A 27382-nucleotide genomic window follows, 5' to 3' on the forward strand; every position below is an offset into this window, starting at 1 on the left:
AGAATGGTTTATCTTTTCTGGAGACGTCGGCTCTGGACTCCACCAACGTTGAGACGGCCTTCCAGACCATCCTGACAGGTTTGTTCTGCATTTTTAACCTTTGGAGGCGTCGCCACTCCCGTTCACGTGTCTTCATTCACCCATCAGACAGTGAGGAATGAGCTCAGTTATGAAAGCAACCACTTCCTTGACGTGACAGCATTCTTTACATTTATTGAGGAAATGATCCACAGTTCAGTTCTTGTTAAAAGGTGTTTTTATTATCAGAGCTCGGAGGATTTTATGAGGCTGATCACAGCGAGAGGGAAGTCAGCTGTTGAATGAGCCGGCCTGTCCTGAAGAACTTATCTCTTAGGAGTGGCAAACCGTCTGTCATCACCAGTGAGATGACCAACAGCAGAGATAAAACTGTTCCTGCTCATTCTGTGAGAGATGGCATCAACAGACTGAGGTGATGAAGTCAGTAAACATGATGCCTTCAGGTGGTTCAGATGATCAGGATGTTGACTGATATCAGAACTAATATAAAGTTGGCTCAGTGACATCAATGTCGATTTATTTTAGTAAAACCAATAATGTTTCACTCGGTCTCTAAATACTTTGACATTGTTCCAATTGAAATCTAATTCTGTAAAAGCTCTCAAATACAAATTTGATTTTTATTTTTATTTTCAAAAGGCTCAATAACCGGCAGCTGGCCACAATCAGCAGAAATGATTCATTTGTCTGGAACTATTTTCAGCGGCAGTTAAATCCACATTTGGTGCTCTAGTTAAATGAAGTACAGTGTGTGTTCGTGGTGGTGAAGGGACAGTGGAGCTCTGCTGAGATTCACTTCAGGGTTTTAGGGCTGAAACAATAAGATCATCTTCTATTTATTTGCGAAGATTTACCATTATTTTTTTATGTGGCCTGCAGACTTCAGTTAGACTGATTTCTCCATTTGCACCATTGCAACACAAGACTGCATAAAAAGATCCTTCTGTTTTGGCCTCTTCCTTCATGTTGCTAACTATAACTAAATGTGGATCGACAGATAGTGCTGATTAGTAATCAAGGAGGCAGATGACAGATATTTTCTAACACAAAAGTTGTAGTAAAAATCTTAGTGTCAAAATTTTAAAAAGTTTATCTTATCCTCGAAAGTAGTTTTCTTTGTCATGATAAGTGGTGGATATGAAGCCAAAGTCATGAAGCTGAAACATTCTTTCAGTGTTCATTTTGTTCAGTTAAGACTTTCTCTTCACCTCCCTATACTTATGTTTGATTTAATTAATCTGCCTAAATGAAATAAAAAGATAAAGATGAATTTCTAAGAACATTTTTGTTTTCTAAATTGTCTTTCTTGTTGTGAACTCTACAGGCGAAGATAATTGTGTAGCTCTGATCTGAAACACTAATTCAGCTGTTGATGCTCCAGTAAGATCCAAAGCTGGAGAAAAATATGAATCCATTATTGGTGAAGTCACTAAACTGTTTGTAGTCAAGATTGAATCGGTTCTGAATTCTGCTCGGCCTGATTTCAGTGATGGATATTGAAGATCTTGCAGGATTATAAATCTTCACTGTGACTCTTTATGATGTTACAGTCTGCTTCCTGTCACCTAACACCCACAGGAAGAAATGGAAATCTCACCCAGAGAATCATCAGCAAAAAGGTTTCCTAGCTTCCAGCTTCAGGTCGTGGTTTTGCAGCCCACTGACTGCTAATAGCTCTCCTCGTCAAGGAACGTTTTTCCAAATATAAAACCTCCATGGATCAATAATTATTATAGAAAGAGTCATAACTGAGCTGGTCTGTAGTTTGAGGTGTCTGTCACAGTCTGGCTGATGTGATGCTTTTACCGCAAGTGTCTAACGGGTGGAAGTGGAAGAAAGGCTGATCAGTGCGCTCGTATCCAGGTCTAATTTATAGATTCATGCGTCAGTCACATCGTTTGTATTTAAAGTTAAATTGACATTTTAAGCTGTTTTGGAAACGAGCATGAACTACGATTCGTCTCTGTGGCAGAATGTTAAATAGGCCTCGGCAGTCTGTTCCTCAAATGACGCTGTTATTCTCCTCCCCCTCCTTCCTCCCCCGTCAGAGATCTACCGTATCGTCTCCCAGAAGCAGATGTCGGAGCGTCAGGAGAGCGACATGTCCCCCAGCAACAACGTGGTCAACATCCAGGTGCAGCCCACTGAGAACAAACCAAAGATGCAGTGCTGTCAGAACATCTAGCCCCGCCACGGATCTGCTGCTACCCCTCCTCCCCTCTTTTCTCCCCCTCTTCTATCTCTCTCCTCTCTCCTCCCTCCCTCCCCCCGCCCCCCTCACAGCTCCTCAGACCCCGCCCTCAGAGAATAGACTGCCTCGGTGTACTGCGTGGTGTGGGAGGGACGAGCCGCAGCTTCCAGGCTGTGACCTGAACTCTGCACCTACCTGTACCTGCCTCCCCCACCCAGACCCCGCCTCCCCCCCGACCCAGGTTAAATAATCCCAGTATAAGAAGTCACCGTGTTGGGGTGACCCCCCAAGCAGAGCCCCTCTGTTGTTAGGCTACTGCAGGACAGCAGGCAGCAGGCATTTCATATCACTTTAGATTTCATTACTGTAGATGCGCTGACATGTCACGAAAATGTCTTAATATATGAATGTGATTTGTTTTCTTCTCTCTTCTTCTTCATCCTTTGTGCTCCTGTTGATTTTGCCACTTTTTTATGATCTGTCTGTCTTGTATCATATATCTACTCCAAGGTATGTATGAATTTAAAGCACATCGAAGTTGCTCTGAAGTGTATTCCTATAAACAAGCTTCTCCTCTGTCAGTTTAGCCCCGCCCCCTCCCCTCCTCTTTAGTGCAATGTACTGTTGGAAACCATGTGGATGTATAGAGCACCGTGTAGACGTGCGTGCTCTGGTAGTGTCATGCCATTTGATCTGATTGCTGTGAATACGACGCTAGTGAAACGTAGAAAACTTTTTGCATTGGCCGAGCTTCAGTGTGCGCAGCGGACAGGTCGGGTGTGAGCTTGCATGTAGCGCGCAGCCTCGCGAGCGTTGTCGTCACAGCAGGTGGCAGGTTCGGGCCAGCTTTGCATGTCGTTTTAATGATGGCACTCTGCTGTGCTGCATGTTTAATCAGGGGACAGACTCAACCTGGACTCTATGTGGAACACTATCATTGCCTCGAGGATGTGTAATTTTAGGCCGTGAAAGCTGAACACGACTCGCGTACGTTTGGATCCGCTCGTTGTCCCACTTTAAGTCTCAGTGAGGCGTCACGCTTCGACTGAGGAGGATTTTCTGATTCAAGACGCATCAGTCTGTCGGGCTTTTCCTGCTCCAACATTAGGAGAACAGTATGCATTCATTTTTGACATATTTGACTACAACTATGCAGAAACTAGCACATGGCTGTTTGGAGTTTTTTCTTAGTTCACTTCTATAGCAAATGAAGGAATCATAAAACGGTAAAAGGTAACCGAGGTAGTGTTCTTGTGACATTCTCAACAATATTTAATCCAAACTCTCCCGACGTCAAGCGAGTTATGCTTTGCATGTAACCACAGAACTGTAGTTAGGACGCACTGAGAAAGTAAGAAACGGAAAATGTCTTTCACCCACTTGGTTGGATTTCATGAGCGTGTCAAACTGTTGCACTGAACCTTAGTAGTTGATCTAGTAAACATGCTTTCTTGTCTAGGATTAGATTTGTACTGCACATCGAGAATCTGGACCTCTCTCCTCAGATTAGACGTACTGTTTTTAAGACGGTGCCACTTTTCAAAAACCAAAACATTAACATTCAGCACTGCAGAACACCGGCAGAGTCTCAAGAGTCTTTCCTAAAGTCCTCAGGTCTCAAACCAACAGATGAGTTTCTCCTCTGTTGAGCTTTAAAATCCAGACACAAGGAATAAAAAGGAAAAACTGTTGGAATTCAGCCACACTCTTCAGGTCACAGTGCCTCCTTCACCGCGTGTACCTGTCCCAGAACGCCAACCATTCACCCGCTGACAACTCACCATCATACCCGCCTCCTCCTTAACCAGTAACCTTGCTTTGTCTGTCTGTCTGTCTGTCGAGGAGACAGACGGCCGTGTTGCCCCCCGTCACATTAAGCCTACGTACACCGAGCTGCCTCTGACTTCAACACAATGCATGGCTTTCTGTACGACTGCAACTCCACGTCGTATCGCCTTATGTAGCTAACATTGTCATTACTGTCCATGAAATCTGCTAAAGGGTCAGGCTTGGCTAGCTAGGATGACATGCTTAACAAGCTAACTGTTGTGCCCAGTCCAGTCTGTGAACTGACAGATGCCTCGCTAACAACCCTCCTGCTAAAACTCCCGAGTGTGTGTTCTGTTCAATCTCCAGGTTCTAGCTGTGTCAGTGTGTGATGGTGTTAGCAGACATATACAATGCCTGAACTCGGTGTGTGTGGATGTGTGTTTAGAGGCAGAGGGTAGATCGGTAGCTCTGGAGTTGAGTGAGCCTGGCTGGAAGTGCCAATGGCGTTTTTTTTGTTTTGTTCGAACAGACGGCGCCGCCAGCCGAGCCTCTCCACACTCACTAGCTGGCAATCTGTCGAAGAAGTGATTCCTTTTTTTTTTCTTCTGAGAATATGATTTCTGATCCTGATTCATGTACCTCCATTGTTCTGTGTTTTTTTTAAGAAGTGTGTTTTAGATTTTTTTTGTTGATTTTTTTTACTATATTGAATTCTATAACTGACTGTAATTCCAGTGTAAACGTGTAAGAGTGAAATGATGTCATTTCAATGAATTTGGAGGGTTAAATGTGAGAGGGGGGTCAAAATGAATGGTTTTATGTTTTGTACAGATTGATAAATTGTACAATTGTGTCTATATCTTAAGTTATCAGTTCATCTTAATAAAGCGCACCAGTCATAAACCTTTACATGAGCTTGTGTTTTACTTCTTATCATTGTTACATCTTCTCATTAATGGTAGAAACTTAGTATTTATAGACAAAGTGTGTTCAGTTAGTTCACTTACTCTTTTACTCAGTGCAACTAAAAGTGTGTCTTCTGTGTGGTTCCAGTTCAGAAAAGGTTACAATGAACAAAATGGCCAAACATAAATATCTGGTTTGAATGAATGTGTCAGTTCGAGACAGAACGATCTGTTTAGGCGCCGCTTCAAACTATCTGAAAAGAGCAGGCGCTTTAAACAAAATACTGAGTGTGTAATTGGACAAACCACCTGTCTATCACAAGCTAACGTCAACCAATCATATCAGCAGAAGCAGATGGTAAATCAAACGCTAACTAAAGTCGAAACATCTTCTCCACCAAGGAAATCCTTCAGTGTCGTCTACTTCCTGTTCCTGACACACAGAAGTGTCTCATCTGCTCGGCCTGCAGACTTTATGCTGACATGACATCAGATGATTTTAATCACTTTCCCCAGCTTAAGGAAAGTTTTACAAATATAAAACCTCCAAAAGATGACAGAGTCATAACTGAGCTGGTTTGTGGTTCCAGATATCCAGGTAACACAGTCATGGACGTACACGCATAGATTCAAGCTTGACCAAAAAATTAATCATGAAGTCATCTGCCTCAATAGGTAAAATCTGAGATCAGAGCTGAAACAATTAGTCACTGGAATAATTTATTTTTCCACAGAATATTAGTTAGCTCCAATCAACAATAAACATCGGACCTTTAAATTATCGGGAGTATCAATATTATCAGTGAAATTCTGGCTGATAAATAGAGTGTTCCTGTTTGTTCTTTGAAAGTGTTTTAAGATCCACTAATAAACACAGAAGAAGAAGAAGAAGAAAGAAAAAGAATTTTAGATCATCCATCTTTGATCACTACATCCTCTCCAGGTTATGTTCTTTTTAGAAAACAAAAATGAGAAATGATTGATTACCTTATCTGCTGCAAGAGGCAGGTAATGATCTTAATCGCCTGAAAAAAAAAATCTGTATTGTGCATCCTTAATATAATTTAAATCAATAAATAATTCAAAGATCATGAACTGTGATGGACATTTTTCACCATGTTTTTACATGTTATGGATTAAACAATTAACAGAAAATAATTATTTAATCACAGCTCTAATTAAACTTCAACATCAGAATGTGTAAATAAAACCACTGCAGATCAACCCCAGTGAACTCAATCGACAGTGTTTACTTCAATATAATTGACTTTTTTTCTTCCTCACAAACTCAAATTAAAGAGTTGGTACTTACTCTGTGACTGTCTCTGTCTTTATTTTCTCTTTAATGAACACTAAATTACAAAATCCTCTGCAGGAAATTAGAGGAAGTTCAGCACTCATGAGATTAAGCGTCAGCACAATGTTTAGCTGCTCAGGTTTGATGCACAGATTTCTTGGTTTCTCTAATCAGTCCAAATAAGTGAAAACACCTGAGCAGGTGCTCCCAGGATGAACACAACCTCTAAAATGGTGTCAACCAGCCCTTTTTTAAATCATCACTGGTGGAAAAGATCACCTGTAGGTCATGACAATGTGACCACTGGCTATTTAAAGGCTGCCTCTCTGGATTAAAGGTGTTTTGTGCGATTTGATCTTATTCTGATGATTATAGCTGCTGTGTAAAGAGACATGACAACACTCCCCTGAGCTATGACAACTTTATTTAGTTTAGGGCTTGAAACAAAAATAACTAACAAGCAGCACTTGTTACATCTACTGTAGCTGAAACTACCATTTGGATCAAAGCTGAAGGAAAGACAAGCAAGAGAAAGTCAGAGCAGACGGAAAAGCAGGAAACTAAACATGGGAGAACAAAGCTGCTTACATCTGATTGTCAACATGTCCTGTTATTGCTGTTTGACAAGTGAAATCATCAACATCTTCAACAAAACTGATCTGTGCGTCACTGAATCAAGCTGGATATCAAACATGTCAGCTCTATTTAATATGACATAATAGGGGCTACAATAAGATTAGAAACACGTTTTCATTGTGTTTGGGAGCAAAAATACACAAAATCCTGTTTAGACAGAGTTAAAGTGAAGTGAATTTAAAAGTTTAAACACAGAACTTTTTCACCATTATCAGGCTTTTCATCAGAGGTGCTTCCACTTTTGACTTTGTTGTAACAAGAAGAGCTGAAACAGTGAGACATAGATCTATATCTATGTTTAACTCCATAGATGCTGAAATTTGGTATTGTATAGTAGAGTATCCAGGCAACTTGATCGGTATTGAAGTTTGATTCCCAGCCCTGCTGATAATCAATTAATCCTTCGTGTGACAATAACTGACTTCCTTTGGGTTTTAGACTAAATTACGTTCTTCCACTTTGTCTATGGTGATTTTTATTTAGGGTTCAATATTCATTTAATGATTTCATTTTGTATTAAATTAAATGAAGTTTGTTTTCCCTACATGCTACTCACAAAAACAGAAAAAGACCTAGATGGACTAATAAAGTAATAAAAATAAAGTTTGTATATTAATGTGGATGAGCTCACAGCCTGAGGAGTGAAGCTGCTGTATAGCCTGGTGGTACGGCAGCAGTTACTTCTGTATCGTTTGTCAGACGGCCTCAGGGTGAACAGAGATGTTTCACTGTTTATGGCAATTTATGGGCAACATGATAAATTGAATGAATAATTAGAAGATGATGAAAATAACTGTTAATGTTTCAGATTGAAGTTGTTTCCATGTTGAGACAGCCAGCTGACAATTAACGGTTTGCACCACAGAACATAATAAGGGAATTCCTGGCTAACTATAATAAACTTCCTTTGGGTTATAGACTAAATTTAGGGTTCAATATTTATTTGTTTCCTTTTGTTTTCAATGAAATTAAGTTGTGTCTTCCCTACACGCTACTCACAAAAACAGAAAATACCTACATGGACTAATAAAGTCATAAAAATAAAGTTTGTATATTCATGTGGATGAGCTCAGGAGTCGCACAGCCTGAGGAGTGAAGCTGCTGTGTAGTCTGGTGGAGTTTCACAGCCTGAGGAGTGAAGCTGCTGTGTAGTCTGGTGGAGTCGCACAGCCTGAGGAGTGAAGCTGCTGTGTAGTCTGGTGGAGTTTCACAGCCTGAGGAGTGAAGCTGCTGTGTAGGCTGGTGGAGTTTCACAGCCTGAGGAGTGAAGCTGCTGTGTAGGCTGGTGGAGTTTCACAGCCTGAGGAGTGAAGCTGCCGTGTAGCCGCAGGGTGAACAGACATGTTTCACTGTTTTATGACATTTTATCGGCAACATGATTAATCGATAAATTGAAAGAATAATCAGAAGATGATGAAAATAACTGTTAATCATGTTTCAGACTGAAGTTGTTTCCATGTTGAGACAGCCAGATGACAATTAATGGTTTGCACCAAAGGACATAATAAGGGGATTCCTGGCTAACTATAATATCTTGAATAATCTTTGGCATGCATGTGTATTAAGCTTGACACAACTAAAGAAAATTACAGTAATAATCACTAGTGTACAGTAAGTGTACAGCTGATACACCACTTTGCCTACAGTACATACAAAAAGATAACTTTTCAGAGAGAAAATATGGATCCCCGGCAGGATCTTTAAATATGTAAACAGGAAATAAGAAACAATGTGTAAAAATACCAGAACTATACAGGTACTGAAAATCTGACCAGACTGCGGTTTGTGTGCATTTCTTACATATGTTTCCTTTTGTTGGGAGTTTATCGGAGTATTGAGCACCGTTTCTGCAGACAAGTTTGTTACACTGCAGGCAATAATGCCGACATGATGCTGCTTCTTCTTTGTACAAGTTCTGTAGAACCAGTCAATCCAGGTGTGAAGTGGGCCTCAGTCTTGTCCTTGGCACACATTCAGTTTTCAGTTTTAAGAAACAGTCTCACTCAGAAAAAATTTACATGAGTAGCTCAGTCACTTTGCTTTTCTTCTCCTATCGTCCTCGACTTTCCATCTTCTGACCTGGGACGTATCAAAAAAGACAAAGAGATCTGCATACCAGAAAAAAAGGTATACTTGTGTGCATATGAACGTGTATATTCCCTCTAATGAAATTTTTGTTGATGATCGGGAATTTACAATACAACACAAATATGTAGTATTGACTGGCACAGAAACAGCTCAAAACAGTTTGGATATAATACAGTGATAAAATATCAAACAGCAGCGCAGCGATCTGATCGCTGCATGAACAAGACTCTCACCTCTTTCACACACACATACACACAAATAAATAAATAATGGTTCAAACAGAACATCTCCTTGTGTCCTGTGAATGTTCATCTGCACTCAGTGATTTAAAAGAAAAAAAAAAAAGTTCAGTTTCCTGGTTCTGGATGAAATGGGAGCACTCGTCCAGCGCCCAGTCTTGGTGCTGGCCGGTCTAGAGCAGTGAGCTGGTGGGGCTGCCGGGCAGTGGGGGGCTGTGGCTGTGCAGGGTGAGGCTGTGGCTGTGAGAGGGGCTCGGGCGGACAGGCAGCAGGTCGTAGTGGCTCGGGATGTGGCTGTTCCTGGGAAGGTCGTACGGGTTCTGGGAGTAACTGGGAACCACCATACCACTGGCTCCCTGGACGATACTGATGGTCGGTTCTGGGACAAGAAAGAGAGAGAGAGAGAAGAGGATTTCATGTTCCATCTAAATGTCATAATTCTCAATAATATGGTAAATATGATGGCGTGTAGGTCTGGACATGGACCACTTCAAGTCTATTAGTGACCTCAGGGGGATGGCGAGAGATGTCACTTAAAAAAAGATATGATGACATTTGGGTCTCCACCTCACAGATAATGGCAGGTTAACAAGGGGGATGCATTTTATGTAATTTTGCCAGAAGGGTGGTGTTGGGCCTCATCCCCCTTCCTGATAATATATCAGTTACAGGTCTGGCTCGAGGTATGATGCCTTTCTGGTCTGGACCCGGAAGGTGGTCTGCCCATTAGTGGCCTCATGGGGGATGGCAGGTTAACAAGTGAGACATATGTTGGTCATTTTGATAGAAAGGAGGATGGCATCCCTTCTTAACCCCCTTGATAACTGATCAGTTATTGGTCTGGTTCTGGATGTAATGGTGTCTGGGTCAGGAAGAAGAATGTGGTCTGTCTATTAGTGATCTTGGGGAGATGGCTAACTTCTCCCTCTGGCCTCAAACGTACCCATGTCGTAGACGTTCTTGGCCGGTGCGGTGGTGGTAGTGGTGGTGGTGATGATGGCGGCGGAGCAGCAGTGTGTCATGTGTTCGTGGTGAGCCGGTGATTTCATCTCCACATAGCTGCTCTCTGAGTGTTTACACAGCGCAGGCGGGTCGTTGATGGTGGCGTATGGGTTCTCACTGTTGAGGGAGCAGGTGCTGGACAAGGAGCCCTTCATGTAGTCTAAACATAAAGACCACATGAGTCAGTGGGAGTAGAACGTAATCACATGAAATTACAAAATTGCTCTCAAACTTAAAGATACTCAAGAATGAAATGTTCCCAAACTAAAACAAGGCTGCTCTTTCATTTCCTGATGGCCAGTTATAAAACCATCTTTAATGGGTAATTTCTGGAACATTTCCTGCAGAGTGTGGCTGAAACCTGGTAATCACAAGAGTTACCATAGTAACCAGTCTATGTCTGATAATGAGGGATGACGAGCAGGACGAATCTTTCAGCACTCAGATGTCATGTGAGAAATCTTCCATCGCTATGACTTCAAATTACATGACTGTTTTTTTCTCATTTTAGAGGATGAGGCTGGTGGTATTCTATATTTTTCCAGTTTGTCAAAGAAGTCTGTCTGTTGTACACAAACTATTTAATCACTACTCTGAGACCACTTGTTAGGAGATTGAATTCACTGTTGGTTTGGTGTTTTCATGGTATCACCAGACTTATCATTTAAGAAACATACATATCAGAGTAATCATTGCATCACTGGACAACAAAGGTTCAGTTTCACGGCCAGCAGCAACATTCAAAAGCAGTTTGGGTTAAAAAACACGGACAGTCTGTGAAGCTGCAGTAGAAGGAAAAAAACACACATTAAGTGAGAGGAAAACACACAGCATTCAGTTATTGTGAAGGAGAGATTCCCCCGGGTGTGTTTTGGGAGTGATGGGGGTCAAAGCAGGAAGAGGACCCCCGCAGAGAGGGAAAACACACAGAGGAGAGGAGTCATCCTGCAGAGACACAAACACACCTGTCAGCGCCGGCTGCTTCACATCAACAAGATCAATCACAAACATTTCAACGCTACAACACGGCCGAACATTAAAGTACAGGCTCGGATCTGTGGTCATGCTGAGCAGCACACCGCAGGAGGCCAAAATAAGTGTTGTGATTCACTGTTCCTCACACCAGTGTTTAAAGTGAAGAAAATTCAAAGTGAAGTAAATTCACTTGAACAATCAGCGTTTCACTCGAGTCGCCCCTTTTCATGACACTATACCTCTACTGCCGAACATACAGAGAGAAAATACTGCATCTGTCACCACGCAAGTTTCAATTAATCAAGTCATTAAGTAAGTGACTGCAAATGATCAAAAAATTGAATGATTTGTTTTAACAGCTAATTGATTCCAATTAAAAGTCATTTTTCATGCAGAAAAGTCTGAAATACTTCACAGTTTAAGCATCTTAAATGTGACAGCTTGCAGGTTTTCCTTCTTTTAAACGAAAGTCAACTCAACATTTTTAGGTTTGCGACTGTTGGTGGGAAAAAACAAGATGTGCGTCTTGTGGAGTCCTACTGCATGTGTGCAAAAGCACTATAAAGCCTTTTGTGGCTCCAGAGGAAGCTGCATGTAATCTGATAAACTACCTTCAGTGATGTTGCTCAGTGGCTCAGTTGCATTGTGGGTAATGTAGTCTCCGGGTTTTGAAAAGCAGCCTGGTGGTCTAGCATTGCTCTCCTACAACACTGTTGGACTCATTATGGACAGTTTAAAAATAAATGATCCACATCGATCCAGCGGTGCGACAGATATCCGCCTACATTACCCACAATACCTTGCCTCTTGAAGTCTAAACACTCTCAGACCTTCTGTATTCCGTCTCAGGTAATCAGATTGTGTCTGTAAAGGAGCTGGACCTCAGAGCAGCGTCCAGTCTGACTTTCAACACAGGGAGCTGCAACGTGAAGCTGAGGTTCAAAATGCAGGCAGTCATTGGCTGGGGGAACTGTTCGAGCAAGAGGATTGGCTGGGGAGTGAGAGGCTGATGAGGTCACACAGGCTCCGTCCACCTCACACTGTACCTCTGTAGCGCGGCTCCACGTGGTAACTGTAACGCCGGTCGATGCAGTAGACACCTGCACACCACGCAAAGGGAGAAGACGTTTATATTCTGCATGTTCAGATATTCTTCAGTATTTATAATATATTACACTTTAAGATGTAAAAGGGACTATTACTTCTATATAAAGTATTCCTATGTAGACTTTTCACAAGGTTTAGTCATAGTGGAGGATGATGCAAGGCAAAGAAAAGAAGATATGTGGCTGTCTGAGAACAAACAAACAAACAAACAAACAAACAAACAAACAAACAAACAAACATTCTGAACAAAAACAGAGACTGACCCAGGTCACCGAGGTTACAGTACGCTCCCCACTCTGGAGCACTGTTCCTGTGCCGCTTCTTTGTCTTCATCTGGAAAAGTCACAAAGAGTGATAACACATGAGAAACATTCATTTGATCAGATGTAGTAAGCTAGCTAATAAAGCTAAAGCTAACCCAATCTCTGGTTGAGGAGTTCTGTGATCACAAAAAACAAACAAAACTACAAAGAAATGTAGTTAAACGATTATTATCAGAGGTCCTTTATTTACCTCCTCTGCAGAGTGTACCAGGCCTTCGTCTGAGTCAGGCTGGCTTTTCTCTCTAACTCCATTCGAGGCCTCCCTGTTTTTCTGATCTGCTCTCAGTGGACTCTGTTTAAGTTAAGTTAAGTTTTTGTTTACTGCATTTAGTGCTGTTAAAAGTTCTCTGTTGAACTTCTGTGCTGTGCTGGAAGCTGGTTGTAAGCTGATGTTAGTGGACTCTGTTTCTAAACTACTGTTGCTCTCTGAGAATGTACATGAAGTCGCAGTAATCTGAATCCTTCACAAAGAACTCCACCGTCCAGCTGCTGGACGGTGGAGTTCTTTGTGAAGGATTCGGATTTTCTGCGACAACAACTAACTATATATAATGTACGAAATGTCCACAGGCTTGTATATGATATATATCATAGATACTGAATTCTTTACTCCTGAGTATCCTTGTTGCCATCAGCCCCACACATTAAGTATTGCTCGGGCTCGACAAAATATAGTTTGGTGCAGACATTAACACAAGTAAGCAAGGCGTGTACATTATCTCACAGGCAAACAAAACAAAAACTAACTGACTCCGCTGTTAATGAGTGAAGACATCAGTTTAGGGTCCTCAGACGTCCTCAGACCCACCTTGGCGGAGCTCCTCTTGTCCGGCTTGGCGTAGTGAGCGGCGTAGGTGCAGGGCCCGAGGGTGCGGTAGCTGGGGTTGGAGAAGCAGTGTCCCACGGTGCTGTTGCTGGGAGAGGAGTCTGCAGAGGAGAGCAGGCCAGTGCACTGCAGCCCTGCTGCCACCACACGACATCAGCACCGGCTCTTACATCCTCCACCTCCTACCATCACTAACATGCAACCTGCGCACACCTGACGGCCTGACACGAGCGGCGCTAACACTTCGTCCTACACGTCCACACACTTCAGGGTAAGAAGGTCGTCTGACCCCAACATGATTTCATAATAAAGTTCTGCTATTTTCCAACAAGCAGTTGATAAATGGTTGGTAATTTCTGTAATACATTTCCTGGAAAGTTTCTGTCTAACGTCCTGTCAGGTAATTACCTCCCCCGAGGTAACTATGGTGGTAATTGGGGGATAATTTTACAGAAACCTCAAATATGTTATGGTAATTAGCAGATATTCATAATGAGAGTTTTGGACCTGTGTGTTACACTGCCGTCTGGAGCTGCAAATTAAAATGAAGAAACTGGAACCAAGAGGAGGAAGTGAGTCATGAGGAACATTCATTTCTCTGCTCGTGGTCATTAAAGGTTTGGAGCAACAAAACTCATCGACGACCAGCTTTCATTCATTGATTAATATTTTCATCTATCAAGCACAATGCCAAACATTTGGGTCTTTAGCCTGTTGGAGGAAGAATAATGGTGAAAACAATCCTTCCCGTCCTGCGTCAGGTCGTTTATTCAGCCTGTGGAGAAAGACGAAGTACTCAGAAACACCGGCGTCTCACCTGAGAGGGAGTAGTCGGTGGAGTTGATGTGCAGGGCGGGCGTGTAGGTGACGCTCGGCACGTGGTGACCTTTCTCTCTCTGCCGATAGCGGAACCAGATCACCAGACTGAGCATGGCCATGATGAGCAGCAGCAGGAAGATGATGCCCAGCACGGCGCCGGCCGACTGGCGCTCCGACGCCAGAGCGGGACTGATCTTTGTGTACGGGTTCAGTTCTTCCATCATCAGAGCCGCTGAGGACGAGAGGCAAAAAAAAAAGGCATTTTACATTCAGGCTCCTGTTCGGACTCATGAGCAGCACCGTACACAGCATTCATCTCTGAAGTTTCAAAATAAAAGTCCATAAATCAAAATTTTACTGCTGCTTTTTTGGTGTTTTTCCTTCAAAACAATTGTCTAAATTTATGAGGTGGACAAAGCAAACAGACAGAAACTTGTGCAGCTAATGATTCAGAGTCTGACAAGCTTAAATATTGTGTCACACTTTTTAATCTCTGCAGTATATTAATAAAATCTGAATTTGCTTACATACTGCTTTGTTTGTGTACAGACGGTACAAGTATTTTTTGGCAGGATTTAATGACAAATGTGAGTTACAGTATCTTATATTATTATCAAGAGAAGGGCAGATTATAGACATCTTTCTTCTTCCTGCTCCTGTTTTGTTGTGTGTATAAGGCGGATAAAAGTGTATTATTTGTTTTATACAATTATACACTGAATATGAAATAAACTATGATGAGACAAGCTGCTCCTACCAACTGTAATATAAATAAATCCTGCAGACTTGTGAGACCATCAGAGTCTTTGTAGCTTCTTTTTAAAAACAGTATGCACATGTTCCTCCAGCATCTTTCTATATCATGATTCATCTAAAGCTGCAGGAAGAGGCAGCTTCAAACACTCATCACTCAGCCACAGATACGTTCTCCTCCCGCCGTGCAGAGCCATCATCTCTCACCCTGGTCGCAGCGGATGCCTTTGAAGCCGATGCTGCAGTAGCAGGTTCCCGTCACGTAGTCGCAGGTGGCGTTGTTCATACACTCACACAGCTGCTGGCAGCCGTAACCAAACGTCCCCGCCGGACACTCTGCGCAGGGAGCAGAGCTTTAATACACCTTCAGATCTCACGGCTGGATGCACAGATCACACAGCTATCGTTTGTCTGCAGTTAATAGGATTATCTCCTGATATACGGACATCTGTGAATGAAAACGTCTGATGTAGAGACGTGTGGACACTCACTGAGCTCACAGCTCTGTCCGATGAAGCCCGTCCTGCAGGAACACTGACCGCTGATGTGGTCGCAGTCGGCCCCGTTCTGACAGCGACACACCTCAGCACACTGAGAGCCGTAGAAGCCTGAAGGACATCCTGAAGACGAACACACAGGACGTCCTTACAAACACACTTCACAACGTCAGCTGTTCCACTCCTCAAACTCAGAGATGATCCGTAAATCTGGAAGCAGCTTTTCTGAGATTGGCTAATCTGTTCTGTCCCTGTGGAGCCAACACGGATCATCTCTGCAGAACCAAACCCACTTTGAATTTCATACAGATTTAAACAGTCAGAAGACGCTCCGGAGTGAGAATCTGATCCGTCTGCTTTTTGTTTCTGCTGACACAACAACGATGTTCACACAGGTTGTAAACAAACGATAATATGGAGGAAAGAACAAGGCAAACCTTTAATTTATTACCTGAACTGTCAGTTGGAAAATTCAGTAGTTAGAACCAGTTTTCACCTGTTACAATAGATATCAATATCTTTTTTACAGTTGCTCATAACGAACAGTCTGTTGTGAGGACCATCACACTGTAAATGTTCCCATTTGGTTTATTTGTTTTTTTTTTAATTTGTTTGCAGCCTTTCATCAAGTAACTGTGTGGGTAAAATATTACAATAATCCTCGTTATCAGTTATTGATTGAGGAGCTCTAAACATCAATATACACATGATAGATTCACGAGGAAGGTGAAGTCATTTTGAACGAAATCCAAATTGAAATATACCAACATGTATTTTGTTTCCACGGAAACGTACGAAGCCTCAGTGCAGATTAACGACGACCAGGCACTGATGGATGATACATCAAAAATATAACATGACAGGATGTGGTTTTGTTTCCTGAATGAAGACAAGGGTTCTCAGACGGAAACGGAGACGCTGCCTGATCGTTGCCAAACAGTTTCTGAACGGTGGCACTAAACCTAGTGAAGGAAAGGAGGAAGGATCTTAAGGAGGTGAAGGAAGGAATAGGCTCTCCTCATTCTCCACTTTATCCCTCCTCATCTCCTCTCCTGCGCTTTCCTGCGGTGTGACCTGGAAATCGATCAGTGAAGGATTACTCATTCCTAAAATATCCTCGAGGAGTGAGGAGTGAGGACAGACAGGTGTTTCCTCTGTGGAAGTTTTTTTCGGCACCTGTGACCAATATTCAAAGCTCGCTGGCGGCAGGATGCTGCAGATTTCCTTTGTATCCTCAGCTGATCAGATGTGACAGCTGACCTGCTCGTCTCTGTTTGTGTAGCGCTTCGTGAGGAAATCATCACATTTCACCTCGATATCATTTGTCACATTGTTTAAATAAATATGCTGCTCATCTGCAGATAATAAAATACAGCGGCAGACTTTGACAGAACGTGTAGATGATGCAGCTAAATCACTTTTAATTGACGTTCCTTTTTAATATGCGGCGCAGAGGCAGAAGACTCATTTTGTTAAATGCCTGGTGCATCAGATCTGCCCTCCTCGTGCTTCCTCCTCACCTCGCTTCTCATGTGGGCGGGACTAAGACGAGAGGAGAGGAGGTTCAAACTGAGAAACAGAAGAGATCGTCTTCAGGTGTGTAGTTTCTGTATCTGCCACTAGATGGAGGTGTAGGTATGAGATATTCAAATCGTCAGGGACACTGCTGCTGCTTGTTACTGTTCCTCTTATTAGGTGTGTGTGTGTGTGTGTGTGTGTGTGTGTTAGAGACGTACGTTGTGTACAGTAGAGTCCCGTCCATCCTGGGCTGCAGTCACACTCCCCGTCTGCTGCGCTGCACTGGGCTCCGTTGTGACAGTTACATGTGTGGATGCAGTCTGGACCCCACGAGCCCGGAGGACACGCTGCAGTAACACACACACACACACACACACACACACACACACACACACACACACACACACACACACACACACACACACACACACACACAGGTAGAGAAAGAGAGAGGGAGATGAAGACACACATCAGCAGCCTGAGGACTGGATGTGTTCAGGACGCTCTGTGCCTTCATTAGCTTCACCAGTGATGGACTGATTGTGGTCGCGCTGTTCAGTGTGAGATGGATAATTAACGTCAGGGCTGATCGAGTAATTGCCTTTAGGTTTTTTTTCTTTTTCTCTCCCAGTTGTCTCCGACTGGTTCACGGTCAACTCGAGCGTAGAGTAAAGAACAGAGCAGCGGAGGAAATTAATTTCAGATGGTTTTTTGTTTCTAAAAACAAAGAATCAAGGTTGATGAGAGCCAAGGAGAGAGGAGGGAGATACAGAGAGAGAGAGAGGAGAGAGGAGAGAGGAGAGAGAGAGAGAGAGAGAGAGAGGAGAGAGAGAGAGAGAGAGAGACAGAGAGAGAGAGAGAGGAGAGAGAGAGAGAGACAGAGAGAGAGAGAGAGATAGAGAGAGAGAGAGAGAGAGAGAGAGAGGAGAGAGGAGGGAGATACAGAGAGAGAGAGAGGAGAGGGAGAGGGAGAGAGAGGGAGATACAGAGAGAGAGAGAGGAGAGAGGAGAGGGAGAGAGAGAGAGAGAGAGAGGAGAGAGGAGAGAGGAGAGAGGAGAGAGGAGAGAGAGGAGAGGGAGGGAGAGGGGAGGGAGAGGGAGAGAGAGAGAGAGAGGGAGAGGGAGAGGGAGAGGGAGGAGGGAGAGTGTCTGGCCTCACGTTTGGAGCAGTCCTCGCTGATCCATCCCGGGTAGCACTGACACGAGCCGTCGATCGGGTTACAGGTGCCGTTGTTGGTGCAAACACACGGCTCAGAACAGGCTTTACCAAACTTCCCACTGGGACACACTGTGGAGACACACACACACACACACACACACACACACACACACACACACAGTCACAATCTTCAGCAAAACTAACACTTTATGAAACAGAACAGCCCATTTCAGAAAACTAATTTCTGCATAATATATTAATGTAAATCATTATTATTGATGCAGTAATTTGTATTTTTTTTTTTCATCTGAACACAAACACCTGAACTTTCTCCTCCTCTCAGCTTCACAACAGCCTCGTTACTTCAGTTTGATGCATCTGAGGTGAATTCTGGATTCTTGTTATTTCCCAACATCAGCAGACTGATGTGGACCAATCAGACGCAGCGAGACGAGACAAAGACGTAAAAGCCGTAAGAAGCCGTAAACAGACAGAGAGGGAGGCTGGAATGTGGAGAAAAGGCGTGTTAGTGTCTCGTATCTGCAGAGAGTTTCTGATTTTCTCTCTTTGTTGCTGCTCGGGACGCTTTACCAACCCAACATGTGTCTATTTGACGTCCTGGGAATGAGACTCAACAATCTCATCAATCTCAGCCACTCAACAGTCTTTGAATTCTATTAATATGACGTGAGCTTCAGTTAGCTTTGAGCACAAATGTCCTTCAGAGGGAGACTTTTTACTCTGATACTCTGAGTCCATGTTGGAGCCTGAACTCTGTTACTGTGCTGGAGGAAACAAGCTGGATCAGAACTTTTACTGAGCTTCTCTGTTTATAAGGAACACAAATAAAACTCATGTTCATGACTGTTATCATTAGATCTTTTAATCTGATTTAATGGGAAAGTTGCTCTTTCAGTTTCCAGTCTGTTGCTTCTGCTGCAACGAGCGAATCAGCTGGAAAAATAAACTGTGTTCAAAGTTTCTCACTCAGAGCTGCAGGAACATTTCAGTACAGTGAGTTTATTTTCCAGTAAATCATTTTAGGGAAATGCACATCCTGTTGCTTCAGGACGTAATATTTCTCCTTTTTTTTTTCCAGATTTCACTAAATGTAGTTACGCTGATAAAATACTGAGACACACATACTGTAGTCTGACCAGCCTGATAATAAATTAATGTGCTGTGGGCTTTTTTGATTATTTCCAATTAACACAAGGACACATAACTGCTACAGCTGTGTTTGTACATACATACAGTGTTCGGATTGAAACTGAAATATGTGAGTTTATGAAGTTAGAAAAGTTTCTTCTTCAAAACTTCACAAGCACGAGCTGCACAGCGTTATTCCCTCGTGATCATGTGACATTTTTAAACAGCTCAAAGTGTAAAAAGTGAGAAATATTACGAGCTGGCATTTAAGTTGACCTTACAACATGATCGCACACTTTTAAATGTTTAATGAGTGTTTGCATAATCATGACGGTGCACAATCTGAGATGCAGTGTGTGCTTCTAATATTCATAAAACATTAGCTGTATGAATGTTTGCCATCTCTTCCTATAACGTTTGTTTGTATGAGATAAAGACATTATATATACATGAGCTCTATTCATTATATCCACAGAACTCTTCCACACTGGTTTGTATTTTACTAGATTTTCCACCTGTTACATAAAACATATTGTCTTCATTAAAAGGTTTCTGCCTGTCTGTGCTTATAACAGCCATTAGCCGGCTGTGCATATTGTTTTAGTACAGGAATAAAACCCAGCAGGGGTTTCTTAACTGTGAATACGAGTGCAATAAAAGATCATTATGAATGTTTTAATGAAGTCCACTCTTCCTCTTATGTAACACTTACCAACGTCTGACTAAAGATTGGATCAGAGTAACACACCGGACAAACAGAAGAAGCAGAAGAAAAAGATGAAATAATTAGCAGAGGAGGGACGGACCGCTCTCCGGCTCCCCCGACGATCCTCCGCTAACTTTTAATTATGAATCTGAGCGGGTCTCTGGTGGTGTCATCCGGTCCGAACAACACTTTGGTCCAGAGTGAAACATCCACACAACTATTGTGATGAAACTTGGGACAAGCGTTCGTGTTTCATGTAACCTTGGTCAGAGTTAGAAAACTTCATGGTTTGGATTAAAACACCTCTGAAACGTCTCCACAGATTCAAACTGTCGTCGCCTGTTTGGCAGCTTTGTATCTCGTAATGACACCACCAACTTCTCCTCCACTCGCTGATGGGAAAGTCCACTAATACACATATAATGTGATGTGTGTGGTACAAGTGTCGACCCTGGACGTATCTGTGGTTTTGCAGGATCATTAACTGCTGACATCACATCCTGCAGGCTGGACCGGAGCTGTTCTGGTGATTTATGTTGTCGTTTAGGTTTGAGGACGTTTTTCTAGAACAGATTTTATTAAAGCATTAAAATGTTTCACATGCATGAAGAACAGTCTGATTCAAATCAAAGAACTCTAGTCAACAGATCCATTTTTTTTCAGAACGTGATTTAGTTTGGTGTGTGTTTGTCGTCACACTGACAGCTGACAAACGCAGCTATAAAAAGAAGTCCTGAAGAGCAGCGATTATAATCATCTTGATGTTTTTCAGGCTGAATTTCATTTTGTGTTTCATTTATTAGCAGGTGCAGCCACCCGAGGAGGAAAAAGTTAGTTAAAGACTCCTGATTGGTTCTGGTTGTCTGAAGGTGACGAGCGGCTTTTAAATAACAAGAGTTTTGTTTAGTGGAGATTTATAGATAACACGCGCTGTTTTCTCCCTCTGTCGGGTGAATCGTCGACGGTTTCAACTTGGAACAGAAAAATGTTGTTTCTTCATTAAAGTGGTGAAAAGCCATTTTGTCTCAGTTAACTGTAACACACACACACACACACACACACGATGAGATGTTTTCTTCTGTGAGGGTTCAGCAGTCAATAACATCATTAACTCGTACAAAAGGGTATCAAACATGCAGAGAGCAGGATGGAGATCGGTTCGCTCTTCAGGCGGTTAAAAGCCTTCGCGCTGGACATCAGATTTATCAGAGCTCGCCTGGTTATCTATGGACCTGCTCAAAGATGCAGCGACCAGCAGAATGGCTAATGTGGGACAGGGCATAACTAAGGCCGTCTTCATGTTTAATGATGATGAATATTTCACAGCACACTCCTCCACTGTCTCTATTTAAAATTCGACTTGGCAACGGACCTTGGACCAGCTGCCTTCTTAGGAGAATTAACACCTGTTTAACCTGCAGAGCAGCTCAGCCGCACTGAAATAATGATGAACAGGAGGAACCGACAAAACGAGTATTCAGATAAAATGAGGAGGAGGGAGAACTTTTAAAAAAAAGGGACACAAAATGAGCTCAAGGTTTAGATTTTCCTTTTTCATTACGTATATTTTTTTTTAACGAACTCTAGACATCCATCAGCTCTGTATTCAGGACTGCAGCTCTAACCAGGAGCTAATAAAAGAAGCAAACAGGTCAAGTTAACGAAGATGTCAAGAGGTTGAGTGGTTCTGTTGTACAGCTGCATTGTTTTGTTCTTGTTTCTGTTGGTCAGCAAACAGCTCCTGCAGGCTGTGACGACTTCAGGTGGCTCAGAAACATGTGAGAATAAATAAGTGTCAACTGCAAAATATAAATAAAATCATGTTTCTGAATCAAAACTTTAACTTCTTCACCGTGTGTCTCCAGTCTCACTTCCCCGCTCTACTTTATCTGCAAATAAACTTGTACATCAATGGAACAAATGGATGTGATGGTTTTTACATAAACAAAAAAAATATCTTCATGTAGAACATTTGCCGAATTTACAAGAAGGTCCAAATAATGCAGAATGAGTCAGAGACAGAGTTTCACAGAGTTTATAAAGTGTCTCCAACTCAACAACTCACTAAACTGACACATTTGTTAAGGGAGTCTGGGGACTTTCTCCACGGGGACAAAGAAGTCGCCTATATTGTTCCTGTTGAGTGTCTTTGTAACATGTGACATGTTCAGATCAATAACATGTTTCTTCTTTCATAAATGGAGTGTAAATGGTGAAATCAGTGTAAACAGTGTGTTCAAACAGCTGATCAATGTTGGCAGGTAAGACTTTAGCACTTTAGACACAGAAGCAGACAGGCTGGTACAGACATGCTGCCACAAACTGACACTTTTTACAAGGAGACAAACAACTTCAGCTGAAACATTTAATGCTGAATTTACAACAAAGACACAATGATGCAGAATCTGTTGCGGCAAAGTGTCGCAAAGTTTGTTAAGTTTCTCCTCATGAACAACTCTTAAAATCAGGCGATTTGTTAAGGGAGTCTGGTGATGTTGTGGTTACTGGATCAGTTGAAACAGGGACCAAACATGTTATTTATGTGACGGTGAACCACATGCAGATCAGACAGTGTGTGATCTGTTTTGTGATGTCACTGCACTACACACGAACAGCAGAAAGGCAAAGTGCATTATGGGAAAAGCGGGATTCGGTGTTGTCGTAGTTTGACCTAAACCTGGATCTGAAAGCCAGGATGTCTCGAGCTCTGCTGCTTTGATTGGGGAGATTTTTATTTACAATCTCACAAGTCACCATCTTTATGAACGTTCAATACTAAGATGAATTAAAAATCTCGGGTGTAGAAAGCATTGTTTCAGTCAAATGAAGATCATAAAGGCTCTTTTCTCTCTGTATTCCTTACTGTGACGATGCAACACGACAACAGAACCGGCTGATTGTCCAGCACAGAGACGACAGCCGGACTGAAGGGAACCAGAACTCACCTTGATTACAGAGCGAGCCGAAGAAGCCGGAGAGACACTCGCAGTGTCCGGTGACGTGGTGACACGCGCCGTCGCTGTGGACGCACTGAGGACACGACTGGCTGCAGCGCTGACCGTAGAAACCAGGAGAACAAGCTGCAGAGAAAACACACACACACACATCAGACTTAGAGGGATGTGGGTGAACACTGTGTGTGTGTGTGTGTGTGTGTGTGTGTGTGTGTGTGTGTGTGTGTGTGTGAGGTCCATTTCCGACTCTAAGAGAAACTTTCTGATTAGTTCTCTGATTAGTTCTTTGATCATTTTAATAATGAATTTCATGGTCCACTCACTCCCAATTTAAACATATATGAAAGCTTAATAACAACTGCGTCCACACAACCTATATATTTGTGTGTGTGTGTGTGTGTGTGTGTCCGGGTCGACCTGGTGGCCCTGCTTTGTTTTCTCTTCACCACAGATCCTCCATCGGTCGTCTTCCTGAGGCCTTTAATTTGTTTTAATTGATGTTTCTCTAAGTGGTGAGACAAGCTGGTGCGGCTGGTCTCAGGCTTCTCTCGCGCTACAGGATTTTCCTAATTAAGATAATTGCCTAAACTGTGAACCAAGAGCCCTTAAATTTATCACCCTGATGCAGGGAGGAGCTCGGGGAGGCTGCTGTGTGTTATAAACACGGCAAGAAACATCAACATGTCGCCTCACGCTGTATTTCAAGCAGATTGTACAGTCGATGATTTTGATTTACAGTTTCATCCTTTAACGGCATTTCGAAATCAACCTTTCTAACACCTGACTGGATGAAAACACTTCTCGCTGGTTTGGATTCTGATTTTCACACCAAACACGGTGATGTCTCAGGAAACACTGAGCTTCTCTCACACCAAAATAATCTACAAGGAGATGAGAAATAATCCATGCAGCTGCACGATGCTTCACTTCATAACTCCTGGAGTATTGCTCACATATTGCGCAGCGTTCAATGGGCTGTGATACCTTTGAATTGAATCCAATTCGGTTTTTTTTTTTGTTTTTATCTTTCAACATCAACAAGTAAGTGAAATCCCAAATGATTCAACCACCAATTAAATAATGTTCACAACAAACAACCTGGAAACAAGATGGAAGAGTAATTTACGAAGCGTTCATTAGCTTCGGCCTCCTGTACGTCAGCTACACACTCCAAAATACAGAGAGAATCAACTTCTGTAACGAGTTATTAAATCTAAAGAGACGTTCAGCTTCTGACCTCTGCAGCTCCGTGTGGTGACGCTTCACCTGGAGGTCCCTGTTCATGTTTTCTACATGTGATGGGATTCACACTCCACCTGTACCTGAAGGTGGTCACACTTAAGTAAAAGCAAATATATCTTCAGTCACCAACAACAGTACTCGAGTAAAAGTATATAAACGCACCTGCAGCAGATGACCACCAGCTCTACTTCTGTGTGGAGAAGAAGCACCGACAGGAAGAAGTATTTTAGCCACCTTAAAGAGTCCTTATATCTGTGTAAGTGTACACTGTGTTTTGAACATTGCCACTTCATTCTGCTTGTGTGTAGGAATACGGACATTGTACGGTGGAGGGAATGTGGTGTCAAAAGAAAAGGACTGTCTGACAGCAAAGCACCAAAAATGTTCAAAACGATGCGCGCACATAAAGGGAAATATATTTTTTTAGGTGGGACTTATTAAAGGTGTCTAAGTAGGTCTTGGTGTTGGTGCATCCTGCCTCCCGACGGTCATCTACTGCAGGTAACACACTGATAAGAGTATTTTATAGAGCCACCAAGTATCAGCCGCGCCGACTACTGGGTCCAATAATCTGATTTCTTCTGATCATCTTGATAAAATAAAATCATGAAAAAAATGGCTCCAGAGCAGCCTGTAACGAGTAACTAATGCTATCAAAAAAAAAATGTAGTGGAGTAAAAAGTTAAATATTTGCTTCCAGTGGAAACACAAAGAGTCAGAAAATGGGGATATTATAAAGTCGGGAAGGAGAAGCGTCACGAAAAAAGTACTTCAGCGTACTCGCTTACCTTCCATCACTGCAAGAGGAGCAGCGCTAAAGGCGACGACAAAGAGGCTGCAAACTAAACATGGACGTAAATAATTCAGGTTTCGTCCACAAAACAAAAAGAGGATTTGTAAATGTTGACGAGGGAGGAAAAGAATCCAGTCGACCTGTTGACACGAATCTGGAGGCTGAAACCTTTGACAGCAGAATCATTTCTTTGATTATGATCTTGTAAAGTTTCCTCTTCTTCTGTGCTGTGCTGGAATGTGTGTGTGTGTGTGTGTGTGTGTGTGTGTGTTGTGCTTCTTTACTCCGTCTGCAGTTGGTGCCTCGGTATCCAGGCGTGCACACACAGGTGCCGTCCTCCGGGGAGCAGGAGCCTCCGTTCTCACAGGTGCAGCTGTAGGAGCAGTTCGGTCCCCAGCGTCCCTCCTCACACACACTGTCGCAATGCACACCTGCACAAAAACACACACATGCAAACACACAAAGACACGCACACATCTTTATTCTATGCGAGAGGCCAAGAGGGGCTTTGTTCTCCACCACTAAGCCCTTAAATGAAGTCAAACTGACTTCCCAGCGCGGCTCACAAAGTTTCAGATGTGTCACTTAAACTTGAAAAAGGAGGCGAGCGAATGATGCAAAAAGGGTGCGTGAGGGAACATCAGCATCTGAGCATCTACTCAGAGAGAGAGAGCGAGCAGGGGAGGAAAGACTGAAGGAGGAGGAGGAGGAGACGTAAAGAGAGGAGCGATGAGACGAGGAGTAAACGCTGCTGTGCTCGTCCTGTTAGAGGACGACGCTGCTCAGAGTTTATTCTGTTTATTATTATTGTCAACGAATTCTGCACGGAGACAAAAACCAACAGTGGAAGAATATTTCATCCTCCTCTGTGTCATAGAGCCACAACACACACCGTCCTGCTGCAGAAAATGCGGATTCATCCGCCGCTGAAAATAGTCCTCAACAAAAATATATTTGTGAGATGTTTTTAAAGATGCACGACTTCAGTAGGAGCCGCTGAGCTGCAGAGACGGACTGACACGTCGCTGGATTAGTTATTTTCATTTGATGACAGTTAAAAGTAGATATAAAATCCTCCTCTTTGTCCTTTGTGTCCTTCAGAAAGAGCTGAAGACGTTGGCAGGACAGAGAAGTCGAGTATTATGGAGCCACAAACTAAAGTGCACATCCTTCACGTTGTAGAAGAACAGAAATAAAAACGAAGCGCTCATCTCACATAAACACCTGAATCCTCGGTGCTGAACTGTAATACTTCAGTGTGTTATATCGGTTCTTGTGTAAATGATCTTGAAATATAAAAATCTAAGTCTGCACCGACAGAAGCTCCTCTCTCCCACAGAAAACACTGCTCCTGAAACGCCTCGTCAGCAACAGTTCTTAGTTTCTGGTAATTATACACTAATTTAAACATAATGATGAATTCTGAAATACATTTCTGCCTCTAAATCTTTCACACTGGACCTTTAAGTTCTGCCTGACGGAGCTGCTCAGACCTCTTAGATCTGAAAAATAAAGAGGTGTAAATACTCAACGGAGCATTTTACAGTTAAAAATTAAAGACTTATATGAAATAAACTGTGAAATAAATAAACCAGCGCGGGAGAGACGCACCGATTCATCACTGACATTCATACTCGTAGGCAAAAAAAACCAAATTCTCCAAATTCTGCCTGAGACTTTTGGCCCTTTAATCATTTGCCGAAGTGTCTCCTTCTTTCATCAGTCTTGCATGTGTGTGCGTGTGTGTGTGTGTGTGTGTGTGTGTCCTGAGAGGCAGCAGTCTGTCTACACACGAGGCGGCTCGCGGATCGGATCAGAGCCGCTCGCTGCTCACAGGGGACGGTCTGGACCGCGGAGCCCCGGAGACGTTACGTTACGTTAATGCTTAGTTACGCTCAGCCACACACACACAAACACACACACACACACACACACACACACACACACACACACACACACTAAATATAGACACAGACACACAGACAGACGGTGTTAAGAACAGTCTACGTGCAAATACAGTAGATCTCCCTCCTGCTGTCTGCAGCTCATTACAAACTTCCTTTGACACAGAATATGAGAGAATATATAAGAGAGCGAGACCCGGGCCGACGTTACAACTCTAATAAAACACCTCCGAGACACAAAGTGTCTGAAATCTCTGCGTCAGGCTGTGAAGTTAAAACAAAGGGAGGGAAAGAACGACTGATGTAAATACTTCTGCAGGTTCAGGACGAGAATCACGTGAAGCAAAAACCTTCATTTCCCCGTAAGTAAAAATTCTGATTCAACACAAAGATCATGAACACGCGACGCTAACGACAGAAAAGATAAAGTCTGAAACAAATGTTGTAAATTTGTCATAATAAACAAAAACATAATGCATACGAACGGGGA

At 42.7% G+C, this 27382-nt stretch overlaps 2 protein-coding genes and 1 long non-coding RNA gene across 5 annotated transcripts in view; 1 reads left to right on the forward strand and 2 right to left on the reverse strand.

Annotated features, from left to right (window-relative positions):
* Window positions 1–4909, forward strand: part of LOC119017842 (ras-related protein Rab-11A) — a 7698-nt gene extending 2789 nt beyond the window's left edge. Inside the window, exons 4-5 of the mRNA XM_037094945.1 lie at window positions 1–78; window positions 2088–4909. The exon at window positions 1–78 is cut by the window's left edge and continues 3 nt beyond it. Coding sequence (XP_036950840.1) covers window positions 1–78; window positions 2088–2224 — 215 coding nt within the window. The 3' untranslated portion in view covers window positions 2225–4909. The remainder of the gene's footprint in view (window positions 79–2087) is intronic.
* The window catches only part of LOC119017845, a 19475-nt gene extending 13081 nt beyond the window's left edge, over window positions 1–6394 (reverse strand). Inside the window, exons 1-2 of the long non-coding RNA XR_005074580.1 lie at window positions 6218–6394; window positions 5893–5930 (exon numbers count right to left, since the gene is read on the reverse strand). This is a non-coding gene — a long non-coding RNA (uncharacterized LOC119017845). The remainder of the gene's footprint in view (window positions 1–5892; window positions 5931–6217) is intronic.
* A 215-nt stretch (window positions 6395–6609) lies between these two features.
* Window positions 6610–27382, reverse strand: part of LOC119017830 (multiple epidermal growth factor-like domains protein 11) — a 142578-nt gene continuing 121805 nt past the window's right edge. Inside the window, exons 18-30 of one of the 3 annotated variants that reach the window (XM_037094924.1) lie at window positions 25273–25419; window positions 22945–23079; window positions 18145–18273; window positions 17204–17332; window positions 15462–15590; window positions 15178–15306; window positions 14216–14449; window positions 13381–13532; window positions 12763–12864; window positions 12513–12582; window positions 12189–12242; window positions 10109–10327; window positions 6610–9544 (exon numbers count right to left, since the gene is read on the reverse strand). In XM_037094924.1, the coding sequence (XP_036950819.1) occupies window positions 9339–9544; window positions 10109–10327; window positions 12189–12242; window positions 12513–12582; window positions 12763–12864; window positions 13381–13532; window positions 14216–14449; window positions 15178–15306; window positions 15462–15590; window positions 17204–17332; window positions 18145–18273; window positions 22945–23079; window positions 25273–25419 (1835 nt within the window). In that variant the 3' untranslated portion in view covers window positions 6610–9338. The remainder of the gene's footprint in view (window positions 9545–10108; window positions 10328–12188; window positions 12243–12512; window positions 12583–12762; window positions 12865–13380; window positions 13533–14215; window positions 14450–15177; window positions 15307–15461; window positions 15591–17203; window positions 17333–18144; window positions 18274–22944; window positions 23080–25272; window positions 25420–27382) is intronic. The other 2 variants (XM_037094925.1, XM_037094926.1) reach the window with 2 other exon arrangements.

Source organism: Acanthopagrus latus, chromosome 4 (genome assembly GCF_904848185.1).
Source record: "Acanthopagrus latus isolate v.2019 chromosome 4, fAcaLat1.1, whole genome shotgun sequence".
Classification (NCBI taxonomy): Eukaryota; Metazoa; Chordata; class Actinopteri; order Spariformes; family Sparidae; genus Acanthopagrus; species Acanthopagrus latus.